This window comes from Aquarana catesbeiana, linkage group LG02 (genome assembly GCF_042186555.1).
Source record: "Aquarana catesbeiana isolate 2022-GZ linkage group LG02, ASM4218655v1, whole genome shotgun sequence".
NCBI classification, from domain to species: Eukaryota; Metazoa; Chordata; class Amphibia; order Anura; family Ranidae; genus Aquarana; species Aquarana catesbeiana.
In genome coordinates this window covers 513683236-513703882 of record NC_133325.1, presented here as the reverse complement: position 1 = coordinate 513703882, position 20647 = coordinate 513683236, and the positions used below count along the sequence as shown (strand labels likewise).

Below are 20647 nucleotides of genomic sequence, written 5' to 3'. Positions count from 1 at the left end.
GGGAGGTATGTAATTGTAGTACTCCGAAGAATAAGGAAACAAATATTAAGGCCATTAAAATAAACTGAAGAACTGAAATGAGAAAAAAAAAAATTATTTCTGTTTAAAATGTCAATGTTTACAGTACATAGTAGTCACTGAACATGCAAAATCCCCATTGAAAAGTTTAAAATCACACCATACAAATATTTGTTTTAACATCATGCAGATACAAGATGAGGTCAAGAAGGAATTACAGAGAATGCCTAGCAGATGGAACTTGGAGTAATACGCTTCCTGTATGCGAAGGTAATTTAACATACAGTAAATGTAGGAGTTGTAATTACACTAAATATTTATTCAACCTTTTATTGTTTCACATGTGTAGTGCCTCTACCATTTGTACACATATGGCTATATATAATTTTAAAATTCAGGGCTCGTTTTTCATGAGATATAAAGAAATTCTAGATCATGCACTATAGTAGACGCTTTCCATGAAGAAAAATTACCTTTTTAACACACATTTATTTTATCAATGGGTTGGAAAATTCATTTTCTTCTGATGATTGTTTAGTACAGATTTTAAAGTGGATGTGTCAATTGTGTACATATGACTAATTAAAGAACAGCTGTATCAGTAAGGCTGCTTTCACACTGAGGTGCTTTACAGGCGCTATAGCGCTAAAAATTGTGCCTGCATAGCGCCTGTAAAGAGCCTCTTCTCTCACTCCAGTGTGAAAGCCCGAGTGCTTTCACACTGGAGCGGTGAGCTGGCAGGATGGTAAAAAAAGTCCTGCAAGCCGCATCGTTGCAGCGCTGCAGAAGCGGTGTATACACCACTCCTAAAGCGCCTCTGCCCATTGAAATCGATGGGCAGCACCGCCAAACCGCTGGCAAAACGCCGCCGCAGCGGCGCTTTGCCGGCTGTTTTAGCCCTTTTTCGGCCGCTAGCGGGGGTTAAAAGTGCCCCACTAAAGGCCGAAAACCCCTGCAAAAAAGAAGGTAAAGTTTACCGCCAACACCCCAATGCCCCAGTGTGAAAGTAGCTTGAGAGGAGCGAGCTGCTGAGCAGGAAGAGTTCAATAGACTGAGTCAGGCAGCACTGCACTGTGGGTACTGAAGTCCAGAGGAGAGAGACTATACTTTTGTAATCAAGAGCTTTTGAACTACATTCCCCAGATAGAGATTTCCAGGAGGAGGAGAGAGAGCTGCAGTTTCCTGGGCTGTAAAGGACATAACTTACTCTTGCTGTGGGGGAGACCCGGGAGTGCACATCTCTGTACAGTGTGCACCATCATGTATTGGCAACCTGAGCGGGACCTGGAGTGCTGGGTTGGGGATGCCAATAGCCAGAGTCACCTGGGTACAGAGCAGAGAGTGGGTTAATCACTGTATGTATGACCGGATGAGCACATAGAAGTGAAGACCTTCCTATGTTTAGGGTCAATATGATAAGGTGAGGCAAGTTTCATGTGGAGGCAGCAGTTATAGGGTGGTCTTCACTCCAGTGAGTAGTGGTAGATTCAGTTGTGGATCATTTTATAGACTTGTATAATGCATTGTTTTAACACTTATGTTATATAGAATGTTTTTACGCATATATTTGTGGCTTGTATTAGTCTTTTAATAATTGATTTATTGAAAGAGCAGCCCAAGGATATTTTCATGTTCAATATTTAAAAGGCACGTTTTTTGTTTTTATATATATATTATACAGTTTAGATTGATGCCTATTCCCAACACCTTGGAAATTTCATTCTCTGTATCTTAATAGCAATGGTATACCAATAGGCACCTGTTTTGGTATAATCTATGGTTGTTTACCCCCTCTCTTTTAATAGTAAGTGCATATCATGCTCTTTGTTGCTGCCACATACCATATAGCCTGTATAACCTTATAATTTGTTTTGGAATTAGGAGGCTATTCTACACTCCACCATAAACCAGAGAGTACCATTTAAGAAAAAACCTATAGGCTTGTGTGTTTCAAATGATATGGTATAATTTTTCTTGAAACTGTCTACAGGTGGACAATCATTTAGTTCTCCAACTTGGGACATGTTAAAGCTTTTATAATGGAAAATTAAAAAATGTAACATTAATACCAAACATGTCACAATGACCTGCTCTGCACAATGGTTTTGCACAGAGCAGCCCCAGTCCTCCTCTTCTGGGGTCCCCCAGCCGACGTTCTGGGCCCCTTCTCCTTGCCCTGTGCCCCATAGCAAGCCAATTGCTATGGGTGGAATTCATGCATGCTCGCACCCAAGCTAGATTTCTGTATCCAAAAGACATAGTGTGGCTCACCCCCCCCCCCCATCGCTCCCGCCTCACTGGCTGTGATTGATAACTTCAGTAGCCAATGGCTCTTTCTGCTGCATTAGGAGGGAGAGACTTGGTAGGGCCTTGGCTCTCGTGCACAGCGCTTGATCGAGTCTAGATGAGCTTACGTAAGTATTATTGGTGGCTGGGTGGGCAGCTGCACACTAAAGGTTTTTTTAACCTTCATGCATAGAATGCATAAAGGTAAAAAAACCTTCATACTTTATGTAGCACTGCCCCTTTGGGGACTGCTGAAAATTACCTGCTCATCTGCACGGCCATGACCAAGTGAACCTTCCAACCCACCTGACACTCTGGGTTCAGACAGCCTTGTAACACTGTGCAGCAAGAATCAAACAACTCAGTATTATTAGGTTCTGAAATGTTTTACTTGAGCCAGATAAAGTCAGTTATTTCACTAACAGAGGTAATTAATCTGCTGAGCCAGCTTAACAGCACCAACTCAGCAAACAAATGCCTCCCAAGGACACAAACAATGGTTCAGCAACGAACAATGTTATATACATATATGTACACTATATTTAGATCTGAAGTCACCTCCTAGCGGATGTTGCAGTTAACTACTTATGTGGCTACCTTGAGAAGGATCTAATCTAGCCAGCCTATGCTATCCTGATGAAAGAGCAGGTGAAGGTAATGTACAGGCTTTCCTATAAGTAATAACAAAAGAGTTCCACGTTTTCAGATCTGATGTTCTTCGCTAGCTAGATAGAGCTTGTTAATTGTAATCTGTTTGGTTGCAGATAAAGCAATAGGTTCCTAGTGGTGAAGATCTAAGGCGTCTGAGCACAGTGTTTAAGCAATGCAGTAAAGTGTTCTTGGGGTAAAGATGTCTGTGCACAGTGTTCTGTAATAGTGGCAATGAATAGATAAAAGGTCCAGCAATTTGCCCTCTCACCAACGACCAAATCGATTCGAGGTCTTCTGGACAGGAACACGTGTAGCAGCGCTTAGGCAGCGGATCCACTGTCTCGGTCCTCCGAAGAGAAACCTGCCCTACACACCCACACCGACAGGCAGGCGATCCAGATGTTGTTAGTGACAGGATGTCTGATAACAGAGCTAGGCCCCTTAGTCCTCGGGTTGGAAGTAAGGCTCCACATGGTAGGCCGCGACCTCTCTCTCCCTGTTACACAGAGAGGACCGTCTTGCGTCAGGCCCAGGAGGAAGAGACTCTGCATGGACTTCTCGCTCCTTTATATGGTCACTCCCAGCAACCTTCATGTCACCGTGGAGATCCCTGGGATGTCTAGTTTTGGGGTACGTGGTTGAATAGTAATAGTCTGAAGAACTATACGTCCCATAATTCACTTTGTTGGACACACAGATATGTTGTCACTGATTGCAATAATCACCAAAAAAGGGACAAGTGATGTCTAGAAACACTGAAAGGTACAGTGTTTTCTGCTGACAGTCCATATCGCTACATCCTCCCACCACTTGAAAGTCTTTGGTCCCTAAAGACCGCGTATAACCCAAAATCACTTTACTGCATGAAGCTAATCAATTATTAGTCTACCAAACTAGAGGCTGCAACAGCTAATAACTGGCTTCATGAAGGATCCTCTGATAACAAACTATATACATCAACAGAAGAGGAAGTCATGTTAAGTTTATACAGGTCAAAAGTAAATCACTGGCCCACCCAGTAGTGTCAGAGGGTGGATCAAGGTCATCCTTCACTAAAGACTCGGTGAAGGAGGCAAGTGCTTGACTAGGGTGTTGAGTCGAGAGTGCATGTCTTCCAAAGGCTCAGGTTCCTGTTCTGTTCCCCAATGACTGCATCCAGCTTCCGGTTCAGACCCTACCTCGGTCTCCGGCTCCATTTCCGGTTCTGTCTCTATTGCAGGTTCTGGTTCTAGGGCTATTTCTCTCTCCGTTATGTTAGTAGGAGGGATGAGTTATAAAGAAATTCTAGATCATGCACTATAGTAAAAGCTTTCCATGAAGAAAAATTACCTTTTTAACACATATTTATTTTTTCAATGGGTTGGAAAATTCATTTTCTTCTGATGATTGTTTAGTACAGATTTTAAAGTGGATGTGTCAGTTGTGTGCATATGACTAATTAAAGAACAGCTGTATCAGTAAGGCTGCTTTCACACTGAGGTGCTTTACAGGCGCTATAGCGCTAAAAATCCATTATGTTAGATCAAGCGGATCAGACCCTTCACTTTGTTCCAGCTTGACTCCTTTAGTTTCCAGAGGCGGGTAGGGAGCCATGGCCTCAGTGTCAGGCATGTGAAGGCCTGCCCTTAAGCAGTCTTCTTCTCCAGCTTCAGAGACAAGGGGATCATCTCCCTCAGAGTGGGCCCACAGCCAATCCAGAGGTACTTCATCATCATCAATTTCTTCCTCTGGAGATGTGAGAAGAATGTTTTCTGACCCGAGGCCTCAATGTTGGAGTCAGAGGGCCTGAAGTCAGGGGCTGAAGGTACCTGGACAGCCTCTGAGATAGGTAACAGATGGTTCCGATGCCAGGTCATTAGGGGCCCCGTCTTCCCTTCTGGCCTGATCTGGTATACAGGAAATCCGGGTAGTCATTGGCAAACAATGTAAGGTTGGGAACGCCATCGATCAGCTAGCTTATGTTTCCCTGCCACCTCTAAATTGTATAACAACACCCGATCCCCAGGATGTAGATCTTGAACTCTTTAAGATCAAAGTTCCTCTTATTCCTTTGTTCTCTGATGGTGGAGGCTTCTTTGGCTTTCTCATAGGCTACCTTTAGATTCTTCCTTAGCCTGTCAATGTATCCCTTATAAGAGACCTGGGAGGTGGGGTCTGTGGAGGTCCCAAAGGCTATATCCACTGGCAAGCGAGCCTCTCTCCCGATCATCAGTTTGTAAGGGGTGTACCCTGTAGAATCATTCGAGGTGCTATTATAGGCATGGACTATTGCAACAATATGGTCTCCCCAATGTTGTTTCCTCTCTAGTGGGGGGGGGTTCCCAGCATGTTCAAGAGAGTACGGTTAAACCGCTCTGGTTGTGGATCACCTTGGGGGTGGTAAGGGGTATTTCTAGACTTCTTTATATTCAAGAGTTCACACAGTTTGCGGATTAATTTGATCTCAAAGTCCCGGCCTTGATCTGAGTGTAAACACCGAGGCAATCCGCAATGAACAAAGAACTTCTCTACTAAAGTCTTGGCCACCGTGCTGAAAGTTCTATCTGGGCCTAAATGACCATGGTCATCATGAGGGGCAGTTAACACAGTCAAGCGATGTTTCTCTGGAAGGAACAGCTGACTTACACTTTCTGCCTCTTCAGAGGGACCTCTTTGATATAGGACCCCCTCTTCTAGTTTCATATGTTCCCATTCCCTATGAATCACCTAGCCACCCTCAATGAGACTATTCATTAGTATTCTAATGTCTTTCATCGATAGTGACTTCCATATTAGATTTCCTAGCAGATCTTTCTGCTGATCTCTCCTCATGTCCTCCTTGGTCAATTGAGGCAATTCTTGGCTCCGTACTTGGGTCAGGTTACAGTAGTGTTTTGGTACTCCCACAGCTTCAGCCCCTATTGCCCCCTGTGTTTATATTCCACCCCCTTTGCACACTGCTTGTACTCCTTCGGGGGGTAAGTGAACCCAACTTCTCTCTATCCGAGCGAAGTGTGGTCTTCGGGAAAGAGCATCAGAGTCTCTATTTCCCACTCCTGGCCGATATTTCAAACTGAATTCGAATTCCAATAAACGAGCTAACCACCGATGCCCAGTGGCGTCCAACTTAGCAGAGGATAACAAGTAGGTCAGAGGGTTGTTATCCGTCTTCACCACAAAGGCGGCTCCATACAGGTAGTCTCGGAGTTTGTGGACTACAGCCCATTTGAAGGCCAAGAACTCCAAATTGTGCACTGGATAAGGCTTTGAGGGGTCAGCGTAGGCCAACACCGGAGCTTCGACCAGACTCCCCTTCAACCTCTCAAAGGACCTCTTACACTTTTCTGTCCACTAGTCCTGGATAGATTCCCTAGGCTTCCTGTCTCCTCCATTCTGGGTTTTCAGCTGTTCTCCATCCATTTGCTTCTGTAGCTTCGCGTTCAATTTGGGAAAAGTTCTTCACAAACCGTCTGCAATAGGAGTAGAAGCCCAAAAACGACCTCAGTTCAGTCACTGTGGTTAGACGGGGCCAAGAAGTGACCGCCCCTAGTTTTTGGGGATCAGTGGCTATACCCTCTGCGGATACCACGTGTCCTAAGTAGGTTACGGAGGTCTGATAGAATTGGCACTTCTCCATTGACAGCTCCAACCCCTCTTCTTGTAATCGCTGGAAAACTTTCTCCAATCGGGCCCCATGTTCTTCCAAAGTTCGGCCAAACACGATGTCATCAAAGTATACTCGTACCTCTACCAAGTTCATATCAACCACTGTATTCTCCATCAGTCACTGAAACGTGGCAGGAGCCCCAGTCAGTCCCTGAGGCATCCGATCAAACTCAAAGAATCCCATTGGGCTAATAAAGGCCATCTTCGCTCGGTCTGGGTGCATAGGGATCTGGTAATATCCACTTTTCAAGTCCAACACACTGAACCATTTGGCCCCAGATAAGCACTGCAAGGCATTTTTCTATGCGAGGGGTCATGTATTGATCTGGGATAGTCCTTCGATTCAAGGTTCGATAATCAATGCAAATCCGGAGAGACCCATTCTTCTTTCCCACCACCACAATCGGAGAAGCATAAGGGCCCTGGGACTCTTTAATCACTCCTGACCTTTTCAGTTCATCCAGTTGTTCCCGAAGGTCTTCTAAATCACATAAAGGGACACACCTTGTCCTCTCTTGGAAAATCTCCGTCAATTGAATTCGATGTTGGGCACTCTTGGCACAGCCCACGTCAAAGTCATTTTTCAAGAGCATTTTCTCCCACCAAGCTATTTGAGCTTTAATTCTTCCTTCCCAAGCAGGGGGAGGCTTGGGCAGTAAGCAGTGGCATTCCTTCCATCTCCCACTTGGGCTGTCTCATTCTGCACCACCAGGGTGGCAGCAATTACTTTCCCAATCACTATTCGGGGCTTCGGGCTGACCGGGTGACTAGTGACATTCCGCAAACTAACAGGAATTCACCCCCACTCCTTTGTAAAGCTCTATCCCAACTTCTTCCTCTGTGGGATCAGCTTCTACCACCACGTAGGGACCCGGCTGATACCAGGACAACTTGATGGTGGCTTTGAGGCAGGCTCTTTCCCCAGGCTGCAGCACCCTCTCTTGAGTGTCTAGTCACCACAACCTTCCCACTCCTTCAGCAGGTGCCTTCTTTTCTTGTAATACCCTCTGAAATGCTTGTCTCAACTGAGGATGGATTTTTAGCCTCTACAGCTAAGGGAGTGAGTAACCTTCTCACCAGTTTGGTATTAGCGCCTATGAGCAGGGAATTTTGTCCGGCTCCAGGCAGTCGAGGACATATGACTGCTAATGTGTCGAAGGTCTAGGGTCTTCCGGCTAGAGCAGAGTCAAAGATTATCTTGATAGGTGTGTAACCATCATAAGGGCACTTCTGAGTTCTAATTCCCCAAATTTCTAGCTCGTCAAGTTTGTACAAAGGGATATGTTTAAAGTACTTATGATAGAAGTCCTAATACAGCAACGTTACTTGAGATCCAGTATCCAACAGTGCTTGCATGTAGATTCCCTCCACCTAGATTGATATTATAGGGGAAGGCCCCACTAAGTTCTTGGGTAGGTTTCTCCCAGGTGACTCTAAGGTATGAGCTCTAACAGGCCTCTTGGGAGGAGATGCTTGTGATTTTACTGCTTGTTTAGCAAGGTGTGCATTGATTTCCTGTCCCCTTCTCCCATTATCCGGGGTGGTTTAATTTTGGGTCGTGCTTGGGCACTGACAAGTGCAAAAGAACTCATGGCTTGCGTTCTCCTCTCTTGAGTTTCTTCCAGTCTCCTTTCTTATCATTGGAGCGCAGTCTTCCCTTGGGACTCCCAACTAGCTCCCTCACTGAAGTCCCTTGAAGTTTCCCGCCACCTTGGGAAAAAGTTGTTTCTGTAACGTTCTCAGGACTTCATTGAGGAGCTGAGGGCTGACACCCGCCTTGGGACACTTGGCTCAAAAAGGTCCGGCCTCTCCACATCCATAACATCACCTCTCCCTAGGTTTGAGTATGGTTTTGGTTCACTCACATGAGTCCCTTGCTCCTGAACTTTTGCTTGGATCTCCTTCACTCGCATCAGTGCATGGTACATTTGAGTCTGAGCCCGTTGGCCCTAGTTCTGCAACTGGTTTATGGATGTCATGGGAAGTCGATCCCTTCGGTTCAGATTCAGTTTCACTGTCATTATCGGAAAACTCTATTTCTGCAAGGACAGCGCGGGCCACCACTTTCTCTTTGTTTCCAATAGCAGGATTCACATTTCTTGGTCATTGACTCTTCTCTTCCAACAGAGCCTCTTCCTCTCGAACCTTCCTTATTAATGCAGGATAGGTGGGTACCAACTGGGTTCTCTTCAGTAACAGGCTCAACACAATAGGATGGTTGGGCCGGGCCCCTTGCAGCACCGATCCAGGCGATCAGTGTCTTTAGGGTCAAGACCTTTCTTGAGGATGATTTGATGTAGCATCCGGTATACCCGGGAGATGTATTCAGACAAACTCTCTCCTCTCTGTTGATGTGTGTGTTTGAACTTGTACATCAAGTCAGCGATTGTTTTAACTCTTCCAAAGACAGTACACAAAGCTTCAATGTAGTCCATGGCAACACAAGTCCTCTTGCCCATCCTTAGGTTACGCATCACGTCAGCTGCTGGGCCTCCACTCTTCCATAGCCTGTAAATCTTGACTCATCCACATCTCAAACTTGTCTTCTCCCACAGGCGTCGGCAGCTACCCCAAGAAAATCTAAGTCTTCGATAACTCTGATTAGCATTCCCAGGCCCATTCTTCACCAGGCAGCGACCAGGCAACTCATATCTGTGTAGAAAGAAAGTGGAGGGGTGCTGGCCCCTTGGGAGTTGGTCCCCATAGGCACAGGACTTTTCTCTCGCTTTTGAGGGGGAATACCCCAGCAGTCACTTCCTCCTTTAACCGGATCTCTTCCTCCTGAAAGCACACTGGCACCTCTTCTTGCAATTCTATCAGTGCCCTGACGTGATCCATCTCCACTGAGGCTACAGTCTCTACCAGGTAGGCCCGGTGCCCTGGCACTAAAGCTCTCAGCCACTCTCAGGAAATTTTTGATCTTTCGGAGGCCCACGTGCTCCATATTCATTGACACCATCTATGCTTACCACGCTACGTGTATGGGGAGAGGGCCTCAAAATTGAACGATATCCCCTACAGGCAATATCACCTAATGCTCCCCTCTGGTTAAATCCCACTCTGGAGCATTTCTATTCACTACCCGACCCCTATGCTTGAACTAATTTTAAGATAAAAACAGTGACACAGATCATTTTGGATAAATCTTTGATTTCTTTTTCCCAATTAATCTCTGATTTCAATATCCCTCAGTCGTATTCTTTTCATTTCCTTCAACTCTCCCATGCCTTCAGCTGTCAATTCTCTGGCTCTCCTCTACAACTAGTCCAATCTGCCTTAGAGAAGCTTCTTAGGTTGGATTGCACAAAGAATGCCGCATCTAAATTGTATCTTCACTTAACAACTGCCTCTCTCCCCGATTTAGAGAAATTAAGATCAAAATGGTCTAAGGATATCCCTGAACTTAATGAGGATGATTGGGATAATATATGGGACTCTCCCTTCAACTCTCTCATCTCCTTGAGAGACAGACTTATTCAGTTTAAGATAGTCCGCAGGGCATATTACACCCCCCATATATTAAATAAAATTAATTCAGACTCTGCTCCTGGTTGTTGGCGATGTGGGGAGATTCCTGGAGACTTTACCCATATATTCTGGACTTGTCCAGCTATCGTAAGGTATTGGGAAGAAATACTAGCTTTTATATTCAAAATAACATATATCCCACTGCAACGATCAATGCCAATATGTATTCTAGGTCTGACAGAGCAATTTATTCCTACAACAGCAGGGCGCACTTTGGTGGGGCTGCTTTTGTTCTATGCTCGTAAAGCCATAGCTCTCAGCTGGAAGAAAACCACCCCCCCATCGCTGACTTTGTGGAAACAACTCATTAATAATAGCTTACCATTATACAAAGAAACATATATAAATAGGGGTTGTCTCCTCAAATATGAAAAGGTTTGGTCCAAATGGCTCATGGACCCCTCTACAGCCTCAATAGCCTCCTAGAGGAATATGACTCTGCAATCTCTCCATTAGTTATTGGGCTCTAGGTGTACATATGTAACACGGGATGACGCCTTTCTCTAAATTAAACTGGCATAGGAACCAGGTATGACCAATGTATAGATGTATGTATGTATGTGGGGTTTGTTTGTTTTTCTTTTTTCTTTTTTTTGTTTTGTTTTCTATGTAATTAGTTTCTTTAATTGCTGTAAGTAGTCATTTTTGTTTGTTGTTTGTTTTTTTTTTTAAATTAATAAAAACGTATATTTAAAAAAAAAAAAAGCTCTCGGCCACCTTCTGATCTCCCTCTCACTCCCCAAGATCTCCAGGTGCTTCTGTCGGTTGGGGCCCCATAACTTCAAACCCAAGCGAACGCGGCCATGGATGCGGCTTCCCATGCAGATTGTGGCTCCGATCTAGGTTTGCTGGGGCCTGCTGCAGATAGCATCCCGGACGAGCCCCCAAATGTAGCACTGCCCCCTTGGGGACTGCTGAAAATTACCTGCTCATCTGTGCACTGTGCAGCAGGAATCAAAAAACTCAGTAATATTAGGTTCTGAAATATTTTACTTGAGCCAGATAAAGTCAGTTATTTCACCAACAGAGGTAATGAATATGCTGAGCCAGCTTAACAGCGCCAACTCGGCAAACAAATTCCTCCCAAGGACACAAACAATGGTTCCCCAACTAACAATGTTATATACAGTGGGGACGGAAAGCATTCAGACCTTAAATTTTTCACTCTTTGTTATATTGCAGCCATTTGCTAAAATCATTTAAGTTCATTTGTTTTCCTCATTAATGTACACACAGCACCCCCATATTGACAGAAAAACTCAGAATTGTTGAAATTTTTTGCAGATTTATTAAAAAAGAAAAACTGAAATATCACATGGTCCTAAGTATTCAGACCCTTTGCTGTGACACTCATATATTTAACTCAGGTGCTGTCCATTTCTTCTGATCATCCTTGAGATGGTTCTACACCTTCATTTGAGTCCAGCTGTGTTTGATTATACTGATCGGACTTGATTAGGAAAGCCACACACCTGTCTATAAGACCTTACAGCTCACAGTGCATGTCAGAGCAAATGAGAATCATGAGGTCAAAGGAACTGTCTGAAGAGCTCAGAGACAGAATTGTGGCAAGGCACAGATCTGGCCAAGGTTACAAATACATTTCTGCTGCACTTAAGGTTCCTAAGAGCACAGTGGCCTCCAAAATCCTTGAATGGAAGATGTTTGGGACGACCAGAACCCTTCCTAGAGCTGGACGTCTGGCCAAACTGAGCTATCGGGGGAGAAGAGCCTTGGTGAGAGAGGTAAAGAAGAACCCAAAGATCACTGTGGCTGAGCTCCAGAGATGCAGTCAGGAGATGGGAGAATGTTGTAGAAAGTCAACCATCACTGCAGCCCTCCACCAGTTGGGGCTTTATGGCAGAGAGGCCCGACGGAAGCCTCTCCTCAGTGCAAGACACATGAAAGCCCGCATGGAGTTTGCTAAAAAAAACACCTGAAGGACTCCAAGATGGTGGGAAATAAGATTCTTTGGTCTGATGAGACCAAGATAAAACTTTTTGGCCTTAATTCTAAGCGGTATGTTTGGAGAAAACCAAGCACTGCTCATCACTTGTCTAATACAGTCCAAACAGTGAACCATAGTGGTGGCAGCATCATGCTGTGTGGTGTTTTTCAGCTGAAGGGACAGGACGACTGGTTGCAATCGAGGGAAAGATGAATGTGGCCAAGTACAGGGATATCCTGGACAAAAACCTTCTCCAGAGTGCTCAGGACCTCAGACTGGACCGAAGGTTTACCTTCCAACAAGACAATGACTCTAAGCACACAGCTAAAATAACAAAGGAGTGGCTTCACAACAACTCCGTGACTGTTCCTGAATGGCCCAGCCAGAGCCCTGACTTAAACCCAATTGAGCATCTCTGGAGAGACCTAAAAATGGCTGTCCACCAACGTTTACCATCCAACCTGACAGAACTGGAGAGGATCTGCAAGGAGGAATGGCAGAGGATCCCCAAATCCAGGTGTGAAAAACTTGTTGCATCTGTCCCAAAAAGACTCATGGTTGTATTAGATCAAAAGGGTGCTTCTACTAAATACTGAGCAAAGGATCTGAATACTTAGGACCATGTGATATTTCAGTTTTTCTTTTTTAATAAATCTGCAAAAATGTCAACAATTCTGTGTTTTTCTGTCAATATGGGGTGCTGCATGTACATTAATGAGGAAAAAAATGAACTTAAGTGATTTTAGCAAATGGCTGCAATATAACAAAGAGTGAAAAATTTAAGGGGGTCTGAATACTTTCCGTCCCCACTGTACATATATGTACACTATATTTAGAGCCGAAGTCACCTCCTAGCGGATGTTGCAGTTAACCAATTATGTGGCTACCTTGAGAAGGATGTCATCTAGCCAAAAAGGAGGGGAGGACTTGGATATAGAAATATACCAAGAGAGAGTAACTCCAAAGGGAAACACACAGCAGTGTAATAGTCACAAAAATAGAAAATATTTATTAATAAGATTTCCACAAAAAGGCAACATTCACCAGACAACACTAAAAACCATTAAAGACAACATTGTCAATAGTGTTAAAAACAAAGAAAAAGACCCGGGCTCACATGCATTACCCACTATCATACTAGCAGTAAACCGTGTGCAGGAATGAGGCACTTAGTTGAAAGCAGCAATGGCCAAGGAATTGCTGAAACAATCATGAATCTAGCTAGACCAATGGTTTAAACACATCAAAAATAGTCCTTGAAAGCAATGAGTGGAACCAATCCGTCCATATTGTGTACTGCTTGTTGATTAAACAAATGCCTGCAGGTGCTTAATGGAAGATGAAGGATCAGATCAACTAGCATGTACAAAAGCTGACAGAGGAACAGAGGCAAAAGAGACTTAAGCCTCGTACACACGATCGGATTTTTCGCAGACAAAACCTCAGACTTTTGTCCGAAGGGCATTGGCCCAAAACTTGTCTTGCATACAAATGGAAAGGAATTGATGGCCAACAAACATGTTCATATTGACGTACCGATGGGGATTCCTCTAACAAGTGATGGTGGGTGATGACTGGAGGCCAGAAGTAAGGTATTGGCAGCTGTTGGCTTTCTAAAAGTTCTGGTCTCTGTTGACGATAGAAATGGATAGATCTAGAAAGGATAAAGTTTCAGTATGGAACATAAACGTAAGTTTAATGTTTTTGGCATTTACATTAAGTTTTGAAATGAACAGTTCTTCTTTGGTCCCACCCCAAATTAACAGAACATCATCAATGTATCTTATCCAGAGCTGTACATGACGTAAATACAGCACTGATACATAAACCTCACTTTGCTCCCACCTGCCAAGATGAAGGCAGACATAGGAGGGTGCCCAAGGTGCCCCCATGGAGGTACCTCTAAGTTGATGGTAGTACATCCCTGCAAATTGAAAACAGTTGTGGGTGAGAGTAAAGTAGAATAGGTCTAAGATGAACTCATTTTGGGAGCCCATGGTGGGATATTGTTCATCTAGGAAATGGGCTAAGCAGAGATACCACATTTGTGGGGGATGGAGGTGTAGAGGGACTCAACATGCTGGCCAGCATTAAGCCCACTGGCAACTCCTTAACCATCCCACCGATCAGGGCATCAAGGACCTGACAAATCCCTTCCAGTGGGCCTTCATTGGCAGAGATTATTGGCCTTCTAGGTGGTTTAGATAAACTTTTATTGGACCTTGGGGATCACGTATATAGTGGGAATATTGAAATCTTTAACCATAAAGAAATCTAATTATTTTTTGGTGAGTAGTTGAGCTTCATATGCGAGTTGAAGTTTAAAGTTAAGTGAGCTAATTATCCCAGGAAAGGGATTGGATGGAAGTTTAGAAAAAGTTAGTTGGTCGCCTAGTTGTCTCATTATTTTGGCTTTGTAGTCCTGCTCCGATAGGAATACGACATTCCCCCTTATCACTAGATTTAATAACTAGGTTAGGTGCCTCCCTTAGTTCTTTAAGTGCTACTCGTTGGTCTGGTAAAAGATTGTCATTGGTAGTTTTGTCCCAATTGATCCCATTAAGGTCCTTCTGGACTAGGTCAAGAAAAATTGCAAGCCAGCAATTATTCCTGAATTGTGGCATCTTGGTAGACTTGATGTTAAAATTTGCGTGTCTCTTTCATAGTCCACAAGAAAAGTCCACCTTGTCTGTGGAGGATTCTCCCATCTGAGAGACAAGATCATCCAAGGCTTGCTGTTCCCTGATGTCCCCAAGGGGCTCCTGACTATTGCCGTCATGTGATGTTGTATGTAAAAGTCTGTAATAGATCTTCCAGAGGAAAAGATTAAGGTCCTTAAAAACCCCAAAGAGGTTCATATGGTTAGAAGATGAAAAAGACAGACCATGACGTAATAATCGTATATGCCTGTCTTGTAAATCAAAATCAGAGAGATTAATTATCTCCATTGTATCCATATTGTCACTTTGGGACCCAATCTCCTCCTCAGCACATTCTATTTGTGTTTCTGGCTCCTCGTAACTGTTTTGGTTCTTTTGTGGCCAATTTTCCTCCTCCTCCGCCTTTTACGTTTCTGGTGTTCTGGCCTCTGTCCATGGCTGGCGCTTTCAGGATTCCACGCGGTGGTGACTCCTGTTGGCGGGCCATTTCCTCCTCCAAAAATTAACAGATCGGAGATCATCACTGTCGCTTTTAGATGAAGTGGGGGCTCCCTTGGATTGGGACCACGAGTGATAGCAACGTCTTCTAGAGTTGGTACGGCTGCGATTAATGGTCAAGTCAAATATCTCACCGTGGGCCCAATCGTCCAGGTCACATTTAAATTTAGAATGTTTAGTCAGTCTAAGATGTCTTTGTGTTTTGTCAATTTCTTTTCTAAGAATGTAATTGTGTCTGGAAAATTCAGGTTTATCTTTGTATGGTTCCAAAAGTTTAGTACTTTCCTCAATCTGCTTGTTAAGGTCTAACAATTGTCTTGATTCCTCCTCAATTATAAGCTTCATAACAGCCAGACCATGAGCAATTCATAACTCCTTCCAGTCTTTCAGGAACTGCTCAGTGTGTAGATGTTGTGCTTGGATTACTCTCTCATGGAGTATCATGCGGTTACTTATGTAGCCATGACCCCCGAAGGAGCTGCTGATTTAAATTGGGTTGTTGCCATCACCCCTTACCTGTAGTTTCACCACATCAGGAACTTAGAGTCTATATTGAGCCTTGCTCTCACCAAGGTATGCACCAGTCACTTTGTTCTGCTTCCAATGCTTTATTGCAAAACAACTTGAAAGGAAGTAGCACTAAAGAGGTAGAAAGGGAGTTGCGGGAGAATTCAAATACCTTTTGCAGATCACTTAAGGAATTTAAATCTTGCAGACTAACACACCTTCAGTCTAAAGATCTTTGATAGGTCTCTCTCACTGACCTAGCAGCCGGAATGGTGCACGGACAAAAAGTCTCTGCCACAGACTTGAGAAGAACACATGGTTATATGATCCTCTACCACAGGACGTAGTAATAGATGAACAACCCTCTGCCACAGGATTGTAGTATTAGATGAACAGCAACACAGTACCAGAACCTTTAAGCCAACCCGGCAGTACTGTGCGGTACGTTAGTTAGGATGCATCCTCCAATTGAGTCACCAGGCCCTTCTTGAGATACCAGCATACCGCTCGGTCCTCTCCAAGATGAGTCCTCCCCTGGATCTTTTCAATTGCTTGGCTTCTTCCCGCAGGACAGACAGCACAGGACCACCTCTAAACCAACAGGCCCCAGATGACCTCTGGGCCTGCTTGTAGTAACGTTGCCTCAGGCCAGCATGGTCCCAAGATGGGGAAAGAAGCTGTCACATACCTTAGGCCAGGAGGGCCAGGCGGTAAAAGAGAACCAAAAATGGCGTCTGCCCCTTAAGTACCCTTTTCCAGAATGCATAGCAGTGGACCACCTCTGCCGAGTTACCTCTGAGAAAGAAGAGCACTCAGTACACTTCAGCCTGTTGCTGTTCAGCACTGGCCTGTAGTGACAATGACACCTACAGACAACAATGTGGAACTGCATGCAACACAGCCAATGCTGGAACAGAAGCTAATTTAGCCAAGATTAAATCTGAACTATATACAGAACAGATAACCCCCTAAATTTACATAATAGCGCCTGATCAACAGGAGCAGGGCGCTACACTTACATAAGACTCCAAGGAGTGTATGTTTCTCCAACGATGCCTTCCTTGCTGGTTTGTTGCGATATAAGGGGTTTTTCACCTCCCACAAATTGTGCATATCCCTGTATCTGTCTATGAAGTCGCAGAGGAAGTCTGAGTCTTTAAATTGTTTAATTTTTTGCTGCAAGACCAAACAAAATACAAAAACACTAATATCAGGCTAAACTCTCCTAATCTTATCCCAAATATAGGCCTCAATCTAAAATCAGTATAGGCCACTCACGTCCCAAGTTAAAATGTTACCTTCGTTATTACGTTTGTCGCTTCCGTTCCTCCTTCCTCCGCACACAGAACGTAGGTATGACACACGCGTGTTAGCTTTATACACTGCGCATGCGTGAAACTCCGCCTACGTCGCCATGCCCCTGACGTTCTTTCTAAAATATTCCCCACCCCGTCTCTTTCGTCGCAGTGGGGGAGAGACACAGCAGGTGCATAATAGCAGTAACGACGAGGAGGAAAGCCCGGAGCCAGAAATGTCCCGATCCAGTAGTAGATTTAAGGCCTCAAATATGTCCTTTGTAGAGATGGTGGAGATGGTGGACATATTGAAGAGGGACGACTATGATGGGAATTATGGACCATACACCAACCCTAATGAGAGGCCAAAATCGTGACTAAAGTTGTGAAGAGTCTGCACAGGAATTTTGGGGTACGGCGATCCAAGGAGCAATTGAGGAAACGCTGGTCAGACCTGAAATTGAGGGAGCAGCATCAGTACAGAAAGATCAAGAAAGTGCTTCTAAAAAGTAAGTAGTTGTCGTGTGTTCGTATTATTATTATTAGTTGCATGCTGCTCCATGTACTTTTCTTTACTGTTGGACAGTTTAAAATGGCTACTTTCATGTTCATGGGCACAGTAATCAGTCGTAGTAAACATCGTTCGTTTTCCAACTAAATGTCTAGATATGTTTGAAACTAGAATGAATTGCAAACTTGATTCAGTGTAATGTAAGGAGAGGACACTCAGCAGCTGTTTACACATCTGGACTAGGACCACTAGTGTGGGACACAAGAACAAACTTTTTAGGGTGTCCCACACAGGTGCTCCAGTGGATACTAGGGGTGTCTCCATGTGTGAAACTTGTCCAAAAAAAGGTAAGTATTCCAGCTTTGGTAAGGGAAAAAATCATGTCTTCAGCTTTGAACTCTGCCAAAACAGACAATTGTACCCCACTTCCAAGCAATGTTTCATACTCCTATTTCTGGCCTCAAATATCGGTGTGCTAAGTATACCTTTTGTTTCATTCTCATAGGGGAGAAAAGACTCTGGACATCAGAGGACACCAGGGACCCCCCACCTCCTGAAGAAGGGGGACAGAGGTCACAACCTGAGGATGTGGAGGAAGGAGAGGTGGTGGAGATTGTCACCACTAGGGATGGGCTTTATGTTCGGGTCGAACATGAGTTCGACTCGAACATTGGCTGTTTGCCAGTTCGCCGAACAGCAAACAGTTTGGGGTGTTCGCGGCAACACCCTTTAAAAGTCTGTGGGAGAAATCAAAAGTGCTAATTTTAAAGGCTTATATGCAAGGTATTGTCGTAAAAAGTGTTTGGGGATCTGGGTCCTGCCCCAGGGGACATGTATCAATGCAAACAGAAGTTTTAAAAATGGCTGTTTTTTTCGTGAGCAGTGCTTATAAATAATGCTTAAAGTAAAACAATAAAAGTGTAATATTCCTTTAAATTTCGTACCTGGGGGGTGTCTATAGCATGCCTGTAAAGGGGTGCATGTTTCCCGTGTTTAGAACAGTCTGACAGCAAAATGATATTTCAAAGGAAAAAAAGTCATTCAAAACTACTTGCGGCTATTAATGAATTGTCGGTCTGACAAAGTTCATTGATAAAAACGACACAGGGGAACCCCGAACCAAAATAAAAAAAAAATGCGTGGGGGCCCCCCTCTAAATTCATACCAGACCCTTCAGGTCTGGTATGGATTTTAAGGGGAACCCCGCGCCAAAATTTAAAAAAATGGCGTGGGGTCCCCCCAAAAATCCATATCAGCTGGGGGGGGTTAATATTGCGTCCGCTGACACCAGTGCTGGGGGTTAATATTGCGTCCACTAACACCAGTGCTGGGGGTTAATATTGCATCCGCTGACACCAGTGCTGGAGGATAATAGTGCATCCGCTCACACCAGTTCTGGGGGTTAATAGTGTGTCAACTGACACCAATGCTGGGGGGAAAGGACATTTTGCATGCGGCCCCCATTGGATGTGAAAATTTGTCCTGTGGCTCTCAGGTAATTTGAGGTTGAAACCCCTGCTCCAGACCCTTCTTTGTACTCGCTCCATTTCCAGTACATCCTTCCTGAGGACTGGTGCCCAGAACTGGACAGCATACTCTAGGTGCGGCCAGACTAGAGTCTTGTGGAGCGGGAGAATTATTGTTTTATCTCTGGAGTTGATCCCCTTTTTAATGCATGCCAATATTCTGTTTGCATTGTTAGCAGCAGCTTGGCATTGCATGCCATTGCTGAGTCTATTATCTACTAGGACCCCCAGGTCCTTTTCCATCCTAGATTCCCCCAGAGGTTCTCCCCCCAGTGTATATATTGAATTAATATTTTTGCCACCCAAATGCATTATTTTACATTTTTCTACATTAAACCTCATTTGCCATGTAGTTGCCCACCCCATTAATTTGTTCAGATCTTTTTGCAAGGTTTCCACATCCTGCGGAGAAGTTGTTACTCTGCTTAGCTTAGTATTGTCTGCAAATACAGAGATTGAACTATTTACCCCATCCTCCAGGTCGTTTATGAACAAAATAAATAGGATTGGTCCCAGCACAGAACCCTGGGGGACCCCACTACCCACATCTGACTATTCCGAGTACTCCCCATTTATCACCACCCTCTGAACTTGCCCTTGTAGCCAGTTTTCAATCCATGTACTCACCCTATGGTCTATGCCAACTGACCTCATTTTGTACAGTAAACGTTTATGGGGAACTGTGTCAAATGCTTTTGCAAAATCCAGATACACCACGTCTATGGGCCTTCCTTTATCTAGATGGCAACTCACCTCCTCATAGAAGGTTAATAGATTGGATTAGCAAGAACCATTCTTCATGAATCCATGCTGATTACTGCTAATGATACTGTTCTCGTTACTAAATTCTTGTTCATAGTGCCTTATCATCCCCTCCAAGAGCTTGCATACTAATGATGTTAGGCTTACTGGTCTGTAATTCCCAGGGATGTATTTCGGGCCCTTTTTAAATATTGATGCTACATTGGCTTTTCACCAATCACCTGGTACCACTCCAGTCAGTAGACTGTCAGTAAAAATTAGGAACAATGGTCTGGCAATTACTTGACTGAGTTCCCTAAGTACCCTCGGATGCAAGCCATCTGGTCCCGGTGATTTTATTAATGTTAAGTTTCCCAAGTCTAATTTTAATTCTGTCCTCTGTTAACCATGGAAGTGCTTCATGTGATGTGTCATAAGGTTAAACACTGCAGTTTTGGTTACTGAAGCCCCCCAATTCCCTCGTTAAGACTGAGGAGAAGAATAAATTCAATACCTTCACCATCTCCCCATCCTTTGTAACCAGATGTCCTTCCTTATTCTTTATGGGGCCAATATGGTCTGTCCTACCTTTTTTACTGTTTACATACTTAAAGAATTTCTTGGGATTTTTTTTGCTCTCCTCCGCTATGTGTCTTTCGTGTTCTATCTTAGCCGCCCTAATTTCACCCTTACATTTCTTGTTGCATTCTTTATAAAGTCTGAATGCTGATGATGATCCCTCAACCTTGTATTTTTTGAAGGCCTTCTCCTTTGCTTTTATATGCATTTTTACATGGTGGAGTTAAGCCACCCAGGACTTTTGTTCGCTCTTT

General features: G+C 44.1%; 1 protein-coding gene across 3 annotated transcripts in view; it reads left to right on the top strand.

Moving 5' to 3' along the window:
* LOC141128474 (C4b-binding protein alpha chain-like) overlaps nucleotides 1-20647 on the top strand; it is a 448459-nt gene that overhangs the window by 214298 nt on the left and 213514 nt on the right. For all 3 annotated transcript variants that reach the window (XM_073615780.1, XM_073615778.1, XM_073615779.1), the window contains exon 9: nucleotides 209-288. In XM_073615780.1, coding sequence (XP_073471881.1) covers nucleotides 209-288 — 80 coding nt within the window. The remainder of the gene's footprint in view (nucleotides 1-208; nucleotides 289-20647) is intronic.